The sequence below is a fragment of the Jaculus jaculus genome, chromosome 4 (genome assembly GCF_020740685.1).
Source record: "Jaculus jaculus isolate mJacJac1 chromosome 4, mJacJac1.mat.Y.cur, whole genome shotgun sequence".
In the NCBI taxonomy this organism is placed as follows: Eukaryota; Metazoa; Chordata; class Mammalia; order Rodentia; family Dipodidae; genus Jaculus; species Jaculus jaculus.
The window spans coordinates 169,168,575-169,191,071 of record NC_059105.1 but is presented as its reverse complement, the minus strand read 5'-3'; the positions used below and the strand labels follow the sequence as shown (position 1 = coordinate 169,191,071).

Here is a 22,497-nt window from a genome sequence, read left to right as displayed (position 1 = left end):
TTTAAACAACTTTTAGATTCAGAGATAGGGCCTTGAAAAATAAAGGTTAGAGTCAGGCATGGTGGTATATGACTTTAATCCCAACACTTGAGATGCTGAGGTAGGATGATCACTGTGAATTAAAGTCCAGTCTAGGTTTACAGAGGGAGTTCCAGGTCAACCTGGGCTAGAGTGAGACCCTACCTTGAAGAAAAAACAAACAAACAAACAAACAAACAAAACAAGGTTGAGGAGCCAATGCAATAAGAATATGGAATAAAATTCTAAAAAATTCTAAGAAAAAAAAAGAATCTTACTTTTGAGAATAAACGCATTTTGTCCTCTGAAATTAGAGTTGGGGGGGGGGAGCTACATGCTGAGATGAAGTGGTGAGAGCAGAATTTGTATTAGTAGTTAAAATGAAGAAGTCAGAACATTAACAAAGGAGGTATACTTTGATATGAAGACAGTTAAAAATGAGTAGGATAGTTGTTTGTGAAATATAGTTGAGTCAAAATGAAAGTATTTAGGAAGAAAGTATAGCCCAAGAGATGGCCAATGTTGGGATGGGGATTTTAGAATAATTTAATTTTGATAATTTTCAGTTTATTTTCTTTGTGTAATTGACTGCCAGCTACTGCATCACAAATTTATGTCTTTGATATAGTTTTAGAATAAAATAATATGTTGCTTGAATAAATTCTTATAAGCAGAAAGGATCTCAAAGATTTTTTTGGTATAAATTCTCTTCTAAGAAAATTAATGCAGACATAGGTAAAGCAATTTTCCTGATGTTGTGGTGTAGTTAACAGTAAATTGACTGTTATCTGTTATACCAGGCAAGCCACTATCTGCCTTTTTTTTTTTTTTTTTTTTTTTTTTTTGGTTTTTCGAGGCAGGGTCTCACTCTGGTCCAGGCTGACTTGGAATTAACTCTGTCATCTCAGGGTGGCCTTGAACTCATGGCAATCCTCCTACCTCTGCCTCCCGAGTGCTGGGATTAAAGGCGTGCGCCACCACGCCCGGCCAACTATCTGCCTTTTTAAAACTACATTTTGAGGAGCTATACATTTTTCAAACATGCTTTCTCTATGTAGCCCAGGGTGGTCTTGCTCATGGTCCTCTTGCCTCAGCTTCCTTGATACAGGTGAGGACCACCAAGCTCTGCTTATCATCTATAATTTTTTTATCTATAATTTTAAAAGTCCCATTGTCCAGAGTTGGGTAAAAACTTCACAGAATATGGTACAATCAACATTTGATCCTGAACATCTTCAGGTGGAAGATAATAGGTTATCACAAATTTAACAAAAGCAAAGCATTAAAAAATGATTAACAATAACTGCACTGACAAGAGTCCTCTTTGGAATGGAGGTGTGGGAGCAGGAACAGAATACTATAGCCTGTTGAGAATTTGACCATACAATTTGTAGTATGTCCATATACTTAAGTTCTCAAGTTTTTAAAATATTATCTATTTATTTATTTGACAGAGAAAGAGGGGAAGAGAGAGAGAAATGGGCACTCCAGGGCCTTTAGCCACTGCAAAGGAACTCCAGAAGTGTGTACCCCCTTGTGCATCTGGCTAATGTGGGTCTAGGTATTGAGCCTGGGTCCTTTGGCTTTGCAGGCAAATGCCATAACCACTAAGCCATCTCTCCAGTCAGTTCTCATTTTTTTAAAATCATTAAGCAATAAAAATGGCACTTCCTCTTATTATTCCAATATGGGTCACTTTATATTTCAGCTCCTTTTGCTAAGCACACTTCTCAGCTGAATTCTATGAAACCTTCATGGAAGAACTCAAACCAATCTTCCTAAAACTGTGCCATACAATTGGAGAACAGGGAAAGCTAATCAACTCCTTCTATGAAGCTAGTATAACCCTAATTCCAAAACCAGGCAGAGATGCCACAAGAAAAGGAAACTACCAGCCTATTTCCCTCATGAACTTAGATGCAAAGATCCTGAACCAAATCCTTGCAAACTGAATCCAACAACACATCAAAAGCATTATCCACCATGATCAAGTGGGATTCACCCCAGGAATGCAGGGGTGGTTCAACATATGGAAATCTGTCAATGTTATACACCACATAAACAAGATTAAACACAAAATCCACATGATCATTTCAATAGAAGCAGAAAAGGCCTTTGACAAGATACAGCATCACTTCATGATCGAAACATTGCAGAGGGGGCTGGAGAGATGGCTTAGTGGTTAAGCGCTTGCCTGTGAAGCCTAAGGACCCCGGTTCGAGGCTCGGTTCCCCAGGTCCCACGTTAGCCAGATGCACAAGGGGGCGCACGTGTCTGGAGTTCGTTTGCAGAGGCTGGAAGCCCTGGCGTGCCCATTCTTTCTCTCCCTCTATCTGTCTTTCTCTCTGTGTCTGTCGCTCTCAAATAAATAAACAAATAATTTAAAAAAAACATTGGAGAGAATTGGCATGGTTGGTTCATATCTTAACATAATAAAGGCAATATACAAAGCTCCTAAGGCCCAAACAATACTTAATGGAGAGAGACTGGAGGAATTCACATTGAGATCAGGAACAAGACAGGGGTGTCCACTCTCACCTCTGCTCTTCAATATAGTACTGGAAGTCCTAGCTCAAACAATAATATAGGAGAAAGAAATAAAAGGGATACAATTTGGAAAGGAAGAAGTTAAGTTAGCTCTACTCACTGATGACATGATTATATACATAAGAGACCCGAGAGACTCCATCGCAAAACTCCTGAAGGTAATTAACTCTTATAGCAAAGTAGCAGGATACAAAATCAATGCACAAAAATCAGTAGCCTTTCTATATGCAAATGACAAAGTGACAGAGAAAGAAATAAGGGACATGGTCCCATTTTCCATAGCAACAAAAAATAAAATAAAATAAAATACCTTGGAATAATATTAACCAAGGAAGTAAAAGTTCTATACAATGAAAACATAAAAACACTCAAAAAAGAAATCAAGGAGGACTTGAGAAAATGGACAGACCTCCCATGCTCCTGGATAGGGAGAATTAATATTGTGAAGATGACAATCCTACCAAAGGCAATATACAGATTTAATGCAATTCCAATTAAAATCCCAACAGTGTTATTCACAGAGATAGCAAAATGATCTCAAATTTCATATGGAAAGGCAGAAGGCCGTGCATATCCAAACATATCCTCAGCAAAAGAAATACCTTTGAGGCATCACCATACCTTATCTAAAGCTATATTACAAAGCCATAGTAATAAAAACAGCATGGTACTGGCATAAAAACAGGAGTATAGACCAATGGAATAGACTTGAGGACCCATATTTTGGGTCAAGCAACTATAGCTACTTGATATTTGACAAAGGCCCGAACAGTATAGGCTGGAAAGAAGACAGCATCTTCAACAAATGGTGCTGGACAAACTGGATAATCACATGCAGGAAACTGAAACTTGATCCACACATTTCATCATGCACTGCACTCAAATCCAAATGGATCAAAGACCTCAATATAAGACCAGAAACTCAGCTACTACTGGAAGAAAATATAGGAAGAACTTTCCATGAAATAGGAATGGAAAAAGACTTCCTGAACAAAACCCCAGTAGCTCACAATCTTAAGCAGTCACTCAACCAATGGGGTCACAGGAAGCTGAAGAGTTTCTTTACAGACAAGTAGAAAGAGATTCCAAAGCAGAACAAAACATTTAGATGAGGAATCAGAAAATAGACTGGGGCTGAAGAGATGGCTTAGTGGTTAAGACATTTGCCTCCAAAGCCAAAGGACCTTGGACTGATTCCCTACGACCAATGTAAACCAGATGCATAAGGTGGTGCATGCATCTGGATTTGTTTGCAGTGGTCATGATCCTGGTGTTTCAATTCTATCCCTCGCTCTTGCCCTGCCTGCCTGTTTCTCTTTCTGTCAAATGAATAAATAAAAATAAAATATTAAAAAAGAAAACAGAAAATAGTCTGACAGGTATGCCTGCCAGAGGTGCTTCTCAGCTTTCTCCTTCCTCTACATTAATTCTTGTTCTGCTCAGAGACTTTATGGCATAGGAAAACTGGAATAAATGAAAATTATAGTTCTTCTGCAAGTGGACAACATAGTTGTTCAGTGTATTTTGTTTCTATTGTGTTTGATAGAAGTGCTATATTTAGGTGAAGACAATCTGCAATATCATTGTAGACTTGATGGTTTTAGTCTTTTTATGGCTGAAATATTGGCCATTTAGAGCACATATAATCTAATTTTAAAATGACCCAATGAGAAATTGGGCATTCTTTCTATTCACTTTACAACAAAGCACCTCCTGTGTGTTAGGCTGCCAACCATCATTTTGGGCCTCAGGAGATGACTTGGTGGTTAAAGCACTGGCTGTGAAAATTTGAACACAAGAATTTTGATATTTACAACCCATATAAATGCCAGGTGGGCATAGCACACATGCTGACCACATACACATATACAAAAACACAACACTTTTTATTTTTCTAAGGCTTGTGTTTTAAATCAAGGAAAATCTATACTGCTTTTAGTAACATTTTCTCTCTCCTTTAAAATTTAGAATTTGTTTGTGTTATGCAATTGTCATGTTAATATTGATAAACATAAGCTTGACTAAAGTAGAAGAGAAATCCCAGTGGCCTATATGTCTTACAAATTTGGTACAAATTTTATATGCTTTGTGCCTGAAATCAAGTTATGGGCCGAAATTTTATTTTTCTATATTTTAACTTTGTTAACATTTTCATAGTAATACCTAATACATTTTGATCATAATCTCCTCCCATTACTTTTCTTCCCCATCCCCTTTCCCTGAACCTCTTTTTTCTAACTAGTCCCTCTTTTGTTCGATGCCCTTCTCCATCATTCATGATGACATGTTGATGGGACCAACTTTTGCCATGAGTGCAGCAAACACTTTTTGTCTGGAAGACAGCTTTCCAAAGCACTCTTCACATCCTTTGGCTTTTGTGTTCTTTTTGCCTCCTCTTCCGCAATGGTGTCTGAGCCATGGAGGGTCTGTAGAGATGTGCCACCTGGTGTTGTGTACTCAAGTGTCTCTTTTTCTCAACACTTTGATAAGTTATTTAGTCTCCCCGTAGTCACCACCATCTTAAAACAGAAGTTTCTCTAACTAAAAATTAAAATAGCATTAATATATGAACATAAACATAAAAACGTAGAGAATAATTTGGGGAGCACATATAGCCACTTAGCCAAATAGTAATAGCTTCCTTCCTAGGGCTTATGACCCCCACCCCCCAACTGTCAGCCATAGGTTTTATACTAGGTCTCAGTAGGATTCAGGCATGAGCTCCCTCCTGTGGACTTTTGTATTTGCAAATTTTACAAATGTGATCAGAGAGTGGGTGGTTTCTCCCATAATAGACATGTCCCTATTGCACCAGTGGACACATTTTGAGTGGCTGCTCAGTTGTGTAGCTTGCAGGATCCACTGGTAGTTAAGACTATTGATGATGACTTTTCTTCCCCAAGAAGGCTGCATAGCACTTTGTAACATGATCACAGATTGAAATTTTAAATGTGGTCAAATTTAGGATTTTTGGAAACTATTTATTAATTATATCTCATTTTATTCATATGAAGATGGTATCAAATCAAGCTGATTAGAAAACCATGAATTTTGCCTTTGACAGTTTTATTAGTAACTACATCATACAAGCAATTAAGTCCTCAGAAATATATCTGTACTAGTGATGCATAATTGTGGTAGCCCATCTGGTCTTTAGCTTCTTAGTATTCCACTCAGGCACTTTAAGAGCCAGGATAAGAAGGAAAAAAATTCCATGTAGCATAATTGTCAAGAAATGTATTTCATAAATTATTGTTGATATTGTTATTCACAAGACAGAAAGTACTTGTACCTTATAACATTTATTAACAGTAGCAGTTAGCATATTGACTGTAACAGCTTCTTCTCCTTATTCAGCTTTCTGATAGTTTGGAATGGGGCATTGGAACCCTGAGAGCAGCTTTTATTGGAAAGAGCAAGCTAATGAACTATTGTAAATGGTGCTGGACTTTCTGATCAGTGAGAAAGCAGGCTTACTCTCTCCCTTTCTGAGTACTTATTAAACTATAATCCCTCTACTGATTTCATGGAAATAGGGTAAGAACAGGTCTCCCAATTAGAAGGGACAAAGTTTGGTTTAATGTCCTGCTGTTACTGCCTGACAAGTCTTAGTAACTTTTAACCAGGTCTCCACCCTTTCATTTTGCAAAGTTCCCTATTTTATGTTCTTTTGGGTGCTACTTCCAAATTTTATAGTTAAATTTTATAGTTTTATATTTGTATCATCATGAACTTGTACCCATAGGAACTACTACAGAACATTAATATAAAATTATTCATTGTAGTTGCCCAGTAAATATTTTTAGCATGATGAAGTGAGTGATTTTTTAATATATTTGAGAGAGAGAATGGGCACGCCAGGGCCTCCAGCCACTGCAAACGAACTCCATATGCATGTGCCTCCTTGTGCATCTGGCTTGCCTGCTCCTCTAGTCTTGCTAAATTTTTGAGAAAATAAATTAAGGTATAAGAAATAAGTTAAAATAATTTGCTGAATGCTTGTTTCTACCATATGGGAGTTATTATTTTATCCTAAATGTTTGTTTGAAAATACAAAGCAGATTAAGCTTATCTTGTGATATCACATTCTATAGCATTTATTTCTCCAATTGCTTATTGAAAGTCAAAGCTCTATAATACATGCATTACAGTATTCATCCCCTCTTTATAATGATATGAATAATAATGTGGAAATATTTGAATATTTTGATATTTCTACAAATGGTATGTAATTACATGCTTCATTTTTCAATTTACTCTTACCATTAAATATGGTCTTTGTAAATTATATCTGCATGGACACATGTTAGTTCATTCTCACAACTGTGTGCAGTAGCATGAAATTCCCTTTGCTTGTATGCTGCCCAGCTTAGCAAGGCTGTTTGAGGCGAGAGTCACTGCTGGTGATGCTGGGAAAGTTAAGTGTTCTGAAACTCAATTTTGATGTTTATAAAATAGGATTAATAATTTCTTCCACTCAAGATTTTTTTTGTGACAGTTTATTGAGATAAGTTAACCTAACGTGTAGTCAAGGTGCCAAACAGTCGTGATTATCTTATTTTGACATCTATATCTATTATGAGACCTTAAATGAATGTGTTATAGTGATCTTCAATTTATATATTCTAATTGTACCACTAGCTTGACAAAATTTTGATTTTTTAAAACAATAAGTACATTTTATATTGCAGTCAGGTTTGCATTGCTGGAAGAAATCACCATGCAGCCTGTTGGGGAAAAAGGTTTATTTTGACTTAAAAACTCGAGGGAGTCTCTGTGATGGCAGTGGGCAATGATGGTGTGAGCAGAGGGTGGACTTCACCTCCTGGCTGATAATCAGGTAGACAATAATAATATAAAAGTGTGTCAAACACTGGCAAGGGGAAACTGGCTCTAGTACTCATAAGCCCACTTCCAACAATACACTGCCTCCAGGAGGCATTAATTCCCAAATATCCATCAGCTGGGAACCTAGCATTCAGAACACCTGCTTATAGGTGACACCTGGATCAAACTACCACATTCTTCCCGTAGCCCCCATAAACTGATAACCATACACGATGTAAAATGCAATGCATTCAATCCAACTTTAAAAGTCCCCATAGTTTTATCAGTCCTAATGATGTTCAAACATACCTATAATCTGATAAACTGAGCCATAATACCAAAAAAATCCAAAAACCCATAATGGCATAGAATAAACATGCACACTATAAAAGGTGGCATTGTACATAGCAAAGAAATATCCAACCAATATAAAATATAAACAGGGAAAACAACACACTCTGTAGCTCCAAATCCAACAATTCTAGTCAAGGACAAATTTCCAAGTCTGATCATTCTAACCAGCAACAAGTCTCTGGAATTCCAATTCCACCCTTCCAGCTAGGCTACCCACAGTCCTGGAAAACTTCATCTGGGGCTGTCAGCTTTCCCTAGCAGCATATTGTGGTCCCAGTATCTCCACTGGGTCTCCAGTGCAACCCATGGTCCATCCTCATGACTCCTCAGGTCTCCATGCAGGCATCCAGCAAACCTTCTACACACTGACCATGGCCATTTCCAAAACACAAATTCAATGACAATCTCTTTCCTGAATTTCTTGGTAGGGTGCCAATTTGTTAATTCTGGGGGAAATAAATCAGACTTTGAAGAACAGGACACTTCATAAGCATTCAGAGCCCTTCAAAAGATTGTGTTCTTTCTGTGGTTCCAGTGCAGGTCAGCTGGCCTAGTCTCAAAGGTTATAATCTCTCAATTGCAGCTGGACAGGCATGAATTTCACCCAAAGATTTCATTTTCTCTGTGCCATATCCCTCTGCTCACATCAGTCTGTTTGTACACAATGCAACTCTGCACAAGTTCTCAGGACATGGCCATAATAGCAAGCCTCTCACACAAACTGCTTACAGCCCAGCTCAAGCAAAGCTCTTTCTAATCCTCACAAGCCAAACTTCACAGTCCATAGTTCTTACTGCATTCAGGTATTTCAACTCTGACCAGAATAGTCCATAAAGCTGTACTTACAGCACTGTAAGGCATCTCTTAGGTCATGGTTTCAAATCCTTCCACATTCCTCTTGAAAATCAGCTCCAAAATGCCTAAGCCACACAGTCAGGTGTCTAGCAGCAAATGACAACATTCCTCAGTATCAACATTAATGTTGCAGTCAGGTTCACATTGCTGGCAGAAATTATCTGACCAAGAGTAGCTTGTAGGAAAAAGAAAGGCTTATTTTGGCTTACAGACTCAAGGTGAAGCTCCGTGATGTCAGCTCCTGGCTCATATCAGGTAGACAAAAGGAACAGAAGAGTGTGCCAAACACTGGCAAGAGGAAACTGGATGTAACACCCATAAACCCATCCTCAACAATACACTGCCTCCAGGAGGCATTAATTCCCAAATCTCCATCAGCTGGGAACCTAGCATTCAGAATACCTAAGTTTATGGGCGACACCTGAATCAAACCACATCTTACTCTTACAAAGCAGTCCTGGATACATCATAGACCCCCAGGTTCACCTTCTATGGAATTAAATATTACCTTTAGTAAGCCTTCTATGGGATGAAAAGACTTAAGTTCATCAACTTATGAATTATGGATGATATTATATACTTATAATACCTATGTTATGGTCTATGTGTAATTGTAGAAGACTAAGTATTCAGTATTTTCTATCTTTTATTTTCCAAGGTAGCAAATAAGCCTACTGAGAATTCTGAGCTTCTGTCACCCCATCCATGGCTATGCTGCTGCCAATCTCCACCTGTATTTGCAATTTGCAATTAAAAACATAGGCAAACATTGAGCTACATTTTCATGTTCTCTGAAAATTAAAAAGCAACAACAACTATTAAATCTGGTCTCCTGATGAAAGTCTCTATATATTAAGGAACTTGAAATTGCCTTCTGAATCTCCCCATAATCTTCAAGTGTTATATTTTTATTATTCAACAGATTTTATACAATTCGCTATAGAGAAAAGGATAAGGAAAAGAAATGGATTTTTCAACTTTGTCCAGCCACTGAAACAATTGTGGAAAATCTAAAGCCCAATACTGTTTATGAATTTGGAGTAAAAGACAATATAGAAGGTGGAATTTGGAGTAAGATTTTTAATCACAAGACTATTGTTGGAAGTGAGTACAGTAAGTCTTTTGTAATAATTTCTTTTTTAAAGATTTATTTTTATTTATTTATTAGACATGGGGGGAGACAGAGAGACAGAGAATGAATGGGCATACCAGGTCCTCTATCCACTGCAAACAAACTCCAGAAGCATGGGCCACCATGGCCATCTGTCTTACTTGAGAACTGGGGAATTGAATCCTGGTCCTTAAGCTTTGCAGGCAAGCGCCTTAACTGTTAAGCCATCTCTGAAACCTTATAATTATTTCTTTATTCCTAATTATTATTTATATTGTTGTATATTGTGAAATGAGTTAATTTTCCATAGTTACTATCCTCTAGTATTTAAGAAAATATAAAACTCTGTATAATTTGTATATATTTCAGAATTTTTTAAAAAAATATTCTTTTATTTATTTATTTATTTTGGTTTTTGAGGCAGGGTCTCTCTCTAGCTCAGGCTGATCTGGAATTCACTCTTAGAGTGGCCTTGAATTCATGGCGATCCTCCTACCTCTGCTTCCCTAGTACTGGGATTAAAGAGGTGTGCCACCATACTGGGCTATTTATTTCAGAATTTTTTACAATGTGAATCTTTAAATAAATAATATTGATTTCTCCCTGGATGCTACAAGCAGTTATAGTATTTTAAAATAAATTTTTGATATATGAACATCAATTGACCAACTAAACAATATCTTAATAGGAAAGAGAATGGTGGAAGTAGACATAAACAGATCTTAGTGAACCCTTTTCTTCCTGTTACCCTTTATTAAAAATTCACTTGAGTTGATATTTGAAGGGATAGTAATTTTAATTTAATTTTAGTAATAAAATTATATGCCTGAGTGAGAGAACTCAACTTGCTATTGTATTCATGATTAGCTGGAATTGATTTAGGAACCAGAAGAATGAAAATAATACTATTTCTTAATGTTTTTAGGTAAAAACAAAGTAAACGGGAAAATTCAAAGCACCTATGACCAAGTTCACATGGTGGTATGTGCCAGTTTATTTCCAAGAATTTTTTTTAAAATTGTAGCCAACTTGTATTTGCATTTAAATGAGGTAACAGCCAAGTTAACATATTTTTCTGAAGACAGGAGTAGAACTATAATTCCAAATAACCTCTAATTTGTTTGAAGCTCTAAAATTAAGAAATTCAATATACTTATTCTGGTACTTGAATATTTTGAGGGAATTTTGAGGTTATATTTATGCTTTCTTAGGGGTTGTTTCTTAGTTTCACACTAATTAGCAAACGCTGGAGTTATATTACTGAAGTTCAAATCTTTCCTTTTTTTCTCATCAGTTTTGATGCTTTAAAACGATGAATCAAGTGGTTTGGTTTTAAAACATGCTCAACCTCTATTCAGTTCAGTAAATGATTGTATATTTTATGAGCCACACATTTTCCTCAACTTTCACCTCTACCCTCCTCAGGTCTGGACACCCTATCTTTTCTCCATTTGGTGAATGCTTCTTAAGTTCTGTTCTCAAGAAACATCATATCAGTTATGTATAGTACTTCAATAAAATGACAAGCATATTGTTCAGTGAGTGTGATATATATGGATGATCATCTGACTTGCCTGAGAGCCTGAAGGATAGTCGATGGATTGAATGACCAGTCTGTGGTGGGGATGGGAAGTACTACATGTACTTAAAAACAAAATCAAACCAAAAACCTAGCTGGAGATACTGCTCAGTGGTTAAAGGTGCTCGCCTGCAAAGCCTGCCAGCCCACGTTTGATTTTTCAATGCCCACATCAATCCAGACACACAGCGGAACTTGCGTCTGGCATTCATTTGCCGCATAAGAGGCACTACTAGCACACCCGCTCTCCCTCTCTCTCTTCTCAAATAAGTAAAGAAAAATATTTAAGAAAAACAACAAAAATAGGAAAGAAAATTTTAAGTGTTGGTGAGGTTAGAATACAGAGCTTTGATCATGCTAAGCAGTCCATCTACCACTGAACTCTTAGCTATACCCTACTTCAGAATTATTCTTTGTAGTGATAGAAAATGGCCTTGAGAAAAATAGAAGTGATAAGGAATTAATCCTTATAAGTTTTTTCTATAATTTTAATCATCAGAAAAATGTGCTTATTGTGAAATAATCAATAAATAATTATAGATATTAGAGCATTATGATTACTAGTGAACTATATTGCTGTTATTTCAGAAGTCCGTGAGAAAAAGTAGATAACAAATAAATTCCCAAGCCTAGATTGTCTATTCTTTTGGAAGGGCCATTTGCTTCTTTAAAAAAAAAGTATTTGTGAGAGAGAGAAAGAGCATATGAGGGAGAGAGACAGAGAGAAAGAGAGAGAATGGACACACCAGGGCCTCTAGCTATTGCAAACAAAATGCAAATGCATGTGTCACCTTGTGCATCTGGCTTACATGGGTTCTGGAGAATTGAACCTGGATCCTTAGGCTTCACAGGCAAACACCTTAATTGCTAAGCCATCTCTCCAGCCCACAATTTGTATCTTGATTAATAGTTAAAGGTTTATAATATAAATGTAGAACAGTATTAACAAGATTACCTACAACTAATATATAAAGAGCCATATAAAACTATTTTATTTTTTACTTAAAATATTAATTATAGAAATATATGGGTTCATTGTGGTAATGCACTAAATATATATGATATGTTATGATCAAATCAAAATATTTCACATTTCTAACCCAAACTCACAAAATTTAATAGTTCACTGTAAAAGTTTAGGGAGAGTGTACTGTTTCATTATAAGCATGCAAAATATACTGATAAACCAGGGTAAATTAGTGTTTTCATCTCCTTATTACTTGTGTTTAGAACCTTTGAGATCTCTGTTGTACTCATAATAATAGGTAATTTTAAATTGTAGTTACCCACTGTGCTATAGAACCCCAGAACTTATTATTACTTTCTTTGTTTTTTAAATACGTGATTTTTTTAATATTAAGAACATACTTTGTTTTAGGTGTTTTGTACCCTTTATCTAACCTCTCCCTATCACTCTCTTCCCTTACCCAGGCTCTAATAATTATATTATACATTCAGATCCACTTTTATTTTTTAACATTCATATATGAAAACAACATGTTTTATATACCTGTCTTTCAGTTATCCCACTTCCTGTTATACCTTCTAATGTCATCTATTTTAATGCAAATTATAGGATATCTTCTTTTATGGTTGACTAATATATCCATATTTTCTTTATCCACTCATTTGCTGATGGGCATGTAGCTTGATCTCATGTACTCACTATAGTGAATAGTGTGGCAGTAAATGTGGGAATGAAGGTGTCCAATGTGCTAACATCATTTGCTTTGACTATGAACCCAAATGTGAGATAGCTGTATCACATGGCACTGTATTTATTTTTGAAATGTTCATAAGTGTGCATAATACATTTGGATCACCCCATTTACCTCTCTTTTGCCCCTATTGAGACCCTTCTTCCCATTTGATTCCCAGAAAGATACCATCATAACTGTAGTTAGATGGTATTTTATTGTGGTTTTAATTTACATTCACCTGAGGACTGAAGACGTAAAAACTATTTTCACACATTTATTGGCCATTTGTACTTATTTTGAGAGGTATAAATTCAAATCTCATTTTAAAATAACTTTTACTATTGAGTTTTAAAAGTTTCCTATGTATTTTGCATATTAATCCTTTGGCAGAAATAATTTTAATTTTTTTTTTAACAAAACCTGTGGGTTATTTCTTCACTCTGTTGAGTTTTTCCCTTGTTGCACAGAAGCTTCCTGGTTTTATATGATCTCATTTTTCTATTTTACTTTTATTTATAATACTCTTTGTGATCTCATCCACAAAATTGTCATCTGTAATCTTAAAATGGTACTCTTATATTTACTTTAATATTTTCATAGTTCTCCACATTTAAGTCTATGATCCATTTGTAAGTTTACTTTTCTAAAAGATGGGAGCTATGGTTCAGATTTCATTCTTCTACTTATGAATAACCAGCTTTTTAAAATTTTTTTATTTTTATTTTTTTGTTCATTTATTTATTTGAGAGTGACAGACACAGGGAGAAAGACAGATAGAGGGAGAGAGAGAGAATGGGTGCGCCAGGGCTTCCAGCCTCTGCAAACGAACTCCAGACGCGTGCACCCCCTTGTGCATCTGGCTAACGTGGGACCTGGGGAACTGAGCCTCGAACCGGGGTCCTTAGGCTTCACAGGCAAGCACTTAACCGCTAAGCCATCTCTCCAGCCTAATAACCAGCTTTTGAAGCACCATTTATTCAAGAGCCTGTCCTTCCTCCAGTCTAAGTCCTTGGTTCCTTTGTTGAGACTAAATTAACTTGATATATATGTGATTATCTCCAGAAACACTACTTTCTGTTCCAGTGATTAAAGATATGAAAACATTTTGTATTTATTTCTAATTATGTTTTCACTATTATTAAAAATAATATTATATGGCTGAAGAGATACCCTAGGTGGTAAAAATACTTGCCTTGCAGTCATGAGGACCTGAATTCAATATTCCACATCCACATAAAATGTCTGACATGGTGGTGCCTATAATCCAGAGGCTGTAGAGGTAAAGACAGGAGGATCCCTGGAGGCCCTTATCCAGATATTTTTTTTTAATCTTTTTTTTGCTTTATTTTTACTTATTTATTTAAGAGCGACAGACAGAGAGAGAAAGAGGGAGAGAGAGAATGGGTGTGCACCAGGGTCTCTAGCCACTGCAAACGAACTCAGATGCCTGCGTCCCCTTGTGCATCTGGCTAACGAGGGTTCTGGGGAATTGAGCCTCGAACTGGGGTCCTTAGGCTTCACAGGCAAGCTCTTAACCGCTAAGCCATCTCTCCAGCCCCAGATATTCTTGTCTAATTAGTAAGCTCCACGCCTATGTGAGACTCTGTCTCATAACATTGGATGAGGGCCTAGAGAGATGGTTCAAGGGTTAAAGTCTCTTGCTTGCAGAGTCTGATGGCCTGGATTAGATTCCAAAGTACCCTTGTAAAGCCAGATTCAGAGAGTGGCACAAGTGTTTGACATTCTTTTGCAGAGGCAGGAGACCCTGGTGCACCCATTCTTTTTCTCTTTCTCTCTCTCTAATAAATAAATAAATAATAATTTTAAAATGTGAATGGTGTCCCTCAGGATGATATACATGATTGTCCTTTGACCTACAAACACACACACAATATATATGCACACACAAGCATAAAAATTCATTATGCATACTTTTATGTCTTGCTATTTTCACTTAATTAAAAGTTTGGCGCTATAAAGATGGCTTAATAGCTAAGGTGCTTGTCTTCAAAGCCTAAAGATCCAGGTTTGATTCCCTAGTACCTACGCAAGCTAGATGCACAAAGTGGTGCATGTGTCTGGAGTTCTTTGCAGTGGCTAGAGGCCCTGGAGCACCCATTCTCCTCTATCTGCCTCTTTCTTTCTCTAATAAATAAAATAAAATATTTTTAAAAGGTGGCATAAAAGTATTTTATGTAATTAAATCCTCTCTTTAAACATGGTATTGTGTACTGTGTATTACATAATCTGTATACATGGTTATCTACTTAGTTTCCAGTTTATAAGCATTTTAATGATCTCTGATTGATGTTTTAGCAAACATACCAATAATCTTTGCTAATATTTGATTGATTTCTTAAAATAGATTCTTAGAAGTCTTCAATAATACTTTAGATTCTTAAGTTTGTTTTGTTTTGTTTTTTGGAGCTAGGGTCTCTCTGCCCAGGGTAACCTTGAACTCATTCTGTAGCCCAGTCTGACCTTGAACTCAATGGTCCTCCTACCTTGGGCCCCTGAATGCTAGGATTACAGGCATGAGCCACAAGATATTGCTTTTAATTATTAACATTTTAGGTCTCCTTATTTAGTATGTATGGTGAAATTTCTTCCCAGAAAGTGTTTACAGTCTTAAGAATAGTATATCAGAGTTTGTTTTGCTATAGGACCCCTGATTAGCACCATTATATATTTCCATCAGTAAACTTTTAGTTGATGTAACTGTTTTAAATGGTTATTTTGGTTTCTGTTTCTGTGATTTCTGAAAAGCAGGACTTTTTCACTTGTATTTTCCATTTAGAGACCTTTAATTACAGTTCTTTGTTTATTGAGCATTTCATGCATATCTGTTGACTAAAGACTGTATATATTAAAGGACATTGATACTTTGTAGTATAATCAAATATTTTTCTCACATTTGTTGTAAATTTGTTTTAAGGAAATTTTTGGAATAAGCAAGTCTTAAAACTTGCTTAATCAAATTGTTAGTCTTTCTATAGTTTAAGACATAATTTCTGACATCGGGTATCTTTTATTGCTTTCCATCTTATGTTTTGAAATAGGACATTATATATATAATATTATATATGTTATATACAGAACATACTTCTATATCCCCTTGCCCCAGCTCCTGTTACCCTGGAGGCCCTCATCAGTGGGGTTATGGGATTCACTGTGGGGTTATGAAGGCCTTAGTCATCCGTATGGGGTAGAGGGCACCATGCCTCAGGATATTCCTACCCACTCTGGGGCTCTTACAACCACTTCCCACTTCCTCAACGTTCCCCAAGCCATGGCAGGCCTGTTGGCGGTCTGATGTAGTGTTGAGTTCTTGAAGCCTCTGGATTTCTGCTTTGATAGGTTTTGATTGCTCACCATATTGGTCACCATCACAGCTGGTTGTCGGGCTAACAGTATGTTTCTGCTTCCTCTGCAATTTCTTCTGAGCCCTGCCAGATGCGGTAGAGGTGGCAAGTCTCATTGTGGTCAGTTGGTTATCTTCTTGTCTTATCAATGGATCTTGGCTTACCTCCATTTTCCCTACCATCTGTACAATAAAATATATTCTCTAACCAAGAGTGAGAGCATCTTGGGCTAAAGGGGGTATACAAAGTTATGTGAGATATTTTTGGTGTGCAAGCCTACTCTTCTCCAGAAGTCAGTTGAGGCCTCTCTCTGAAGTATGAGTTTCCTGACCAAGAGATTCTGATTTTATATTTTGAAGATCCCTTCCACTTCCAGATACCAGGTAAATGTACCCCCCCACACACACACCTGCTTTGGTTTTAGTTTTGATTTTTGTTTTTAATTTTTTTATTTTTATTTATTTATTTGAGAGTGACAGAGAAAGAAAGAGGGAGAGAGAGAGAGAGAGAGAGAGGGAGGGAGGGAGGGAGGGAATGGGCACTGCAAACAAACTCCAGATGCAGGTGCCCTTGTGCATCTGGCTAATGTGGGTCCTGGGAAATTGAGCTTCAAACCGGGGTCCTTGGGCTTCACAGGCAAGCACTTAACCACTAAGCCATCTCTCCAGCACTTTTTGGTTTTTAGTTTTAGATTTTGTAATAAGCTCTGAGCTCTAGATTTTTCTTTGCTATTGTATATAGTAAGGCTCTTATGTATTGGGCTATGAATTTTCTAAATAACAGATTGGCCTAATACCATGTACTGAATTATATCATTATTTAGGGTCTCTTTGGTTTAAATACCATCAGTATTGCAAAGGCAGGGTATGTCTACTGTACTTCATGGGTCGAACAGTGGAATAGAGTTACTCTCTGATCCTTTTATAGAACGATCGTCATTCTTTGTTGTGCATGATTAGAAACATACATTATCTACAACCCTCTTGACAATGATGTTCAATCTTTCATGTAACTTAATGATGTCATTTCTTTCATTCCTTCTTTTCCAGCTATCTTATTTCAATAATGTTTACTTATTATTGTCAGAATATTTCATTTAGGGTAAGTTACTCAGCAAGAGTGAGAAAGATGATTGACTCTTCATCAGATCAGAATTTAATTTCTTTTTCCTCTTCATAAACAGACATGTGGGGGAAAGCTGGCAAGAAACTTCTTACATCTGTGACATGGAGCCAGATTTTTATCACTTCCAGCTGTGAGGTGGAGCACCCCCAAATCCAGCCAGCTCCAATGAGCTGAACTTTAAAATTCTTGGTTATTTCCACAGGAAAAACCCAGATTCATTGAAAAGATATTTTAGGGATCATCTCTGTGGCTTTCTTAATAAGTGGACATCTGGACTCTTAGGCAGCAGTGGGACATGGGAAAGTTGAAGAGGAATCATGTGGGACACATTTGACCATCTCATATAATCACATAAAACTGATTCTGAAAGTTGATCTGATATTCTATAAGTATGTATCAGTCCAAATGAAGCCTGTGTTCAAATATTCACCTGTATCTTTTCTGAGACTCTTAGAAGGCAGTATTTCAAGTAATAAGAAGTTCTGAATGTTTTGCTTTTAAGGTTCTAGGTAATAGACCCATTGAAAACTGTTCTACACATTCTTACACAGAAATCTTATAAGCAGACAAAATTCCCAGCACCATTCTAAGATTTTTTGTCAGGAAAAATATTTGATCACTACTTAGTCCTTTGTAATAGATAAAAATAGACTGAACTTCGAGTATTAAATCACCCCATTTTACCCACCTTGTTTACATATTGTCATTCATGGACCTAGGTATTTTTTCTGCTATAAACCCCAGTACATATGCCAGGGACATAAGGCAGGGTCTCTTTTGATTGGTTGTTGCTTTTGTTCTATCAGTTGTGAAATATCAATATCACTCTTGCCTCAACTTCTACAATAATAGAGAAAGTACATACATAGCCAAAGAAAAGTGACTTTTTCCATATAAAGCAAATCTTATCACTTGAGAGTCATATAAGGAAGAAAAAAATACACTTACCATAATACTTTTTCTTTTCTTAGAGTCAATTTTACTCTTTTTTGAAGGTAAAACCTAAATGTTTACTAGCTTTTATTATCTTAAATAATAATGGCTTAAATGTTACTATATTGTGTCTTAAAAATTAGTTACCTAATTAATTATTAAGTAGGATCAGTTTTTAAAAATATTTTATTTATTTATTTATTTGACAGAGAGAGAGAAAGAATGGGCACACCAGGGCCTACAGCCAGTGCAAATGAACTCCTGATGCGTTTCCCCCTTGTGCATCTGGCTAATGTAGGTCCTGGGGAATCAAATCTGGTTCCTTTGGCTTTGCAGGCAAATGCCTTAACCACTAAGCCATCTCTCCAACCCAAGTAGGATCATTTTTTAATTATACAACACTTAACAGAAAAATTTGAAATGTAAAATTACTTAATCCAACTCTCACTAGGGTCAGTGTTCTTTTAAAATAACATATATGTTTCTACCCTTATTTGCAACCTAAATCAATTCATTTTATATTATATATGTTTATATATATATTTATTATATATTACATATATTTATATTTTAAGAAAGCAACATCTATTAGTGCAACAATTAAAAGTAATAGCAGGGCTAGAGAAATGGCTTAGCAGTTAAGCACTTGCCTGTGAAACCTAAGGACTTTGGTTCAAGGCTCAATTCCCTAGGACCCATGTTAGCCAGATGCACAAGGGGGCGCAGGCATCTGGAGTTTGTTTGCAGGGACTGGAAGCCCTGGTGTGCCCATTTGCTCTCTCTCTCTGCATATAGCTCTCAAATAAATAAATATAAACAAAAAAATTAAAAATAATTCCTTTAAATTATGGGGACATGATGGAGAGTGGAGTTTCAAAGGAGAAAGTGGGGGGGAGGGAATTACCATGGGCTATTGTTTATATCATGGAAGTTGTCAATAAAAAAAGTAAAGTATGATAGTTATCAGATGTTAATAAAGAAAATTACCTTCCTGGCCCCACTTACCTCTTAAAATTATGAACCTTAACTACATCAATGCCAAACTTCCATTCTTTTTTTAAAATTATTTTTAAAAATATTTTATTTTTATTTATTCATTTATTTGACAGAGAAGAGTGAGAGAGAGAGAAAGATAGGGGGAGAGAGAGAGAGAGAATGGGCATACCAGGGCCTCTAGCCACTGCAGATGAACTCCAGACATGTGTGCCCCCTTGTGCATCTGGCTAATGTGGGTCCTGGGGAATCGAACCTGGGTCCTTTGGCTTTGCAGGCAAATGCCTTAACTGCTAACCATCCCTCCAGCCCCAAACTTCCATTCTTTTTTTAAAAAAATATTTTATTTATATTTATTTAATCGAGAGAAAAAAAGAAGCAGAGAGAGAGAGAGAGAGAGAGAGAGAGAGTCAGAGAGAGAGAGAATGGGTGCAGCAAGGCCTTCCAGTCACTGCAAATGAACTCCAGATGCATGCACCACCTTGTGCATCTGGCTTATATGGGTACTGGGGAATCAAACCAAGGTCCTTTGGCTTTGCAGGCAAACACCTTAACCACTAAGCCAACTCTCCCCACAAACTTCTATTCTTAATCCCTATCTTAAGCAGAAACTTGAAAAATTTATATGTAGACTAACTTCATCACCAGAGGTCTGTTTTATTTCAACAGTCCAGAAATTTGAAGACTTTCAAAAGTAGCTTATTCAGGTTTGCTTTCAGCCAGATGTTAGACTGAATCAACATGCTTTGTAACTTTCCTTAAAATATCCTACAAAGTGAATTAAAACCAAAATCTAACATGCCCAAATTCTTCTCATGTGGTTTGGCTCTTGAGTCCTAGAAGTTAGATTTTTGAACAACTCTTAGTTTTTACCCATATGCACAGCTCTTCTTTCTCAGGGCTTAAAAACAAAGTTAAACCTACAATGATTATTCAGTTCTGACAGCACAAAAAAATTACAAATGGACAAAACTGAGAAAAATAGATTCCACATTTTATCACTAGTACTATTAAAGCTAATTTTAAAAATAGTGTTAGGAGAAAGTTAGTGTAGTGCAGAGGGTGAATTTAAAACCCCTTGTCCTACCTGGCTGCTGCCATTGTATTTATTTATAAATAATTATTGACTCTGGCCAATATGAAAAAAAACTAACGAACTGGTAACCACCACCACCACCACTACATTTATTTCCAGGGAATTTCTCTTTACCACTTTAACATTATCTCCCAATGTGTGCTATCAACTATAGGCTCAGCCACAATATCCAAGAAAATGGTAAAAGTGAATTAATCTCAACTAATAATCCTATTTAAAATAAGGATGTCCCTCAAGCAACAGAATATCTTGCAAAAACAGAAAAGGATAACCAGGCACCGGAGAGATGGCTCAGTGATTAAAGTGGCACATGTGTCTGGGGTTCGTTTGCAGCGGCAATAGGCCCTGACACTCCCACATGCAGTCGTTCATTCATTCATTCATTCATTCATTCATTCATTCTCTTTCTCATCATGGAATTACATCCAAACAGGCAGGTAATATTTTTTTAAATGCTAGCTGAACTTAAGGACAAAACATGTGGAAGGAAATTGTGATGGCAAGTGCAGCAAGTATGGGGATTGGCAGGCTGCAAAGTAAAAAGAGACAGCAAAGAAATGTAGTCACTGCTGGCAGAACAACAGCACTGAGCTGACGCTGTGGCTCTCACTGTGGTCTGTGTTGTATAGCTACAGTAAAATGCTACATGGTCTTGAGAGATGGATAAGAGCACTTCCCATGTAAGCATGTGGGCCTATTGGAGCCTAACGCTGTCTGACCTTGATTCCCTACTACCCCCATAAACAGCTGGTCATGGCTACACACATCTGGGACCTCAGTCCTGTGGGCAGCAGAAATCTGAGAAATCTGAGAATCTGAGAATCTGGGGCTTGAGAAACAGAAAGGTCTGGAATCAACCAATGAGAAACTTTGTCTCAAGATAACATGTTAGAGGAGCAATACATGGGGACCTCATCTGGCTTCTGCATGCATCTGTATGCACACATGTGTATACCACACCAAACCACATACCATACACACACACAGTCACACACGCATGCACGCACACACGCATGCACGCACACACGCATGCACGCACACTGCTACAGACAGGTGATTTGCAAAGAACACAGATTTATTCCTTATGTAATTTTTCTAAAGGTTGGGAAGTCAAAGATTGATCTGGCATACAGCGAGGACCACCATTCTATGTCATACCATTCTAGGAAGCAAGAAGACAAGAGATGCATATGAGAGGGTGGTGGGGAGCAAACCTGGTCTTTCATTAGTAAGCCATTCTCCAACAATTGAGGATCTCTCACAACCCAATCACCGCTTGTAATTTCCACGTGTTGACACTGTTGTACTGAGGATTTGTGTGATTATAGCATACATGGCAGCATGATGGCCTGTCACAGAATTATTCTCACACCATCCATACCTGTGACTCCAGTTCACATTTTCAGGTGTTCATAATGATAAATCTAACACACCAAGGAAAATATCAGCAGTATCCTTTTTAAAACACTGTACATGAAAGTCAATTAAAATTGAGTTACAATTGGTTAAATAATATGCCTTAATGGTTATCACAATATTTCATTTTCCAGTGAATCCTGGTGATATTTGCCTCCACCTTTATTTCATAAGCAGACACAGGTATAGGATTGCTAGTGTATGTTTCTGGGTGGGAATTATAGCCCAATCTTAGTGTATCTTTGGATTATAGGTTGGATAAGAGAGCAGCAATATGTCTAGAAGTGTGTTCTTCAGCTAAGTGAGTTTCTTACTCTTGGCAGCACATACTGCACCTATATTCTTGTCATCAACTTGATGGAAGAATATTGGTCAATGCTTAAGCAAGAGCTCAGAAAAGAATCTTTGTTACATTCATGTAATGAGTAAAGCATTTTCCATTTGTCAAAAAAATTGCTCATCTGAAACAAATCATTACAATGTAGGCAACACAAATTAATATAATGGGATTCTAAGATAACACAGATAGATGTTGGCATTTTTGCTATAGTATTTTAAGTGTCTCTGAACAACCTCACACT

General features: G+C 36.8%; 1 protein-coding gene across 1 annotated transcript in view; it reads left to right on the top strand.

Moving 5' to 3' along the window:
- Positions 1-22,497, top strand: part of LOC101599825 (ABI family member 3 binding protein) — a 257,292-nt gene that overhangs the window by 92,252 nt on the left and 142,543 nt on the right. Inside the window, exons 5-6 of the mRNA XM_045148002.1 lie at positions 9,524-9,714; positions 10,638-10,693. Coding sequence (XP_045003937.1) covers positions 9,524-9,714; positions 10,638-10,693 — 247 coding nt within the window. The remainder of the gene's footprint in view (positions 1-9,523; positions 9,715-10,637; positions 10,694-22,497) is intronic.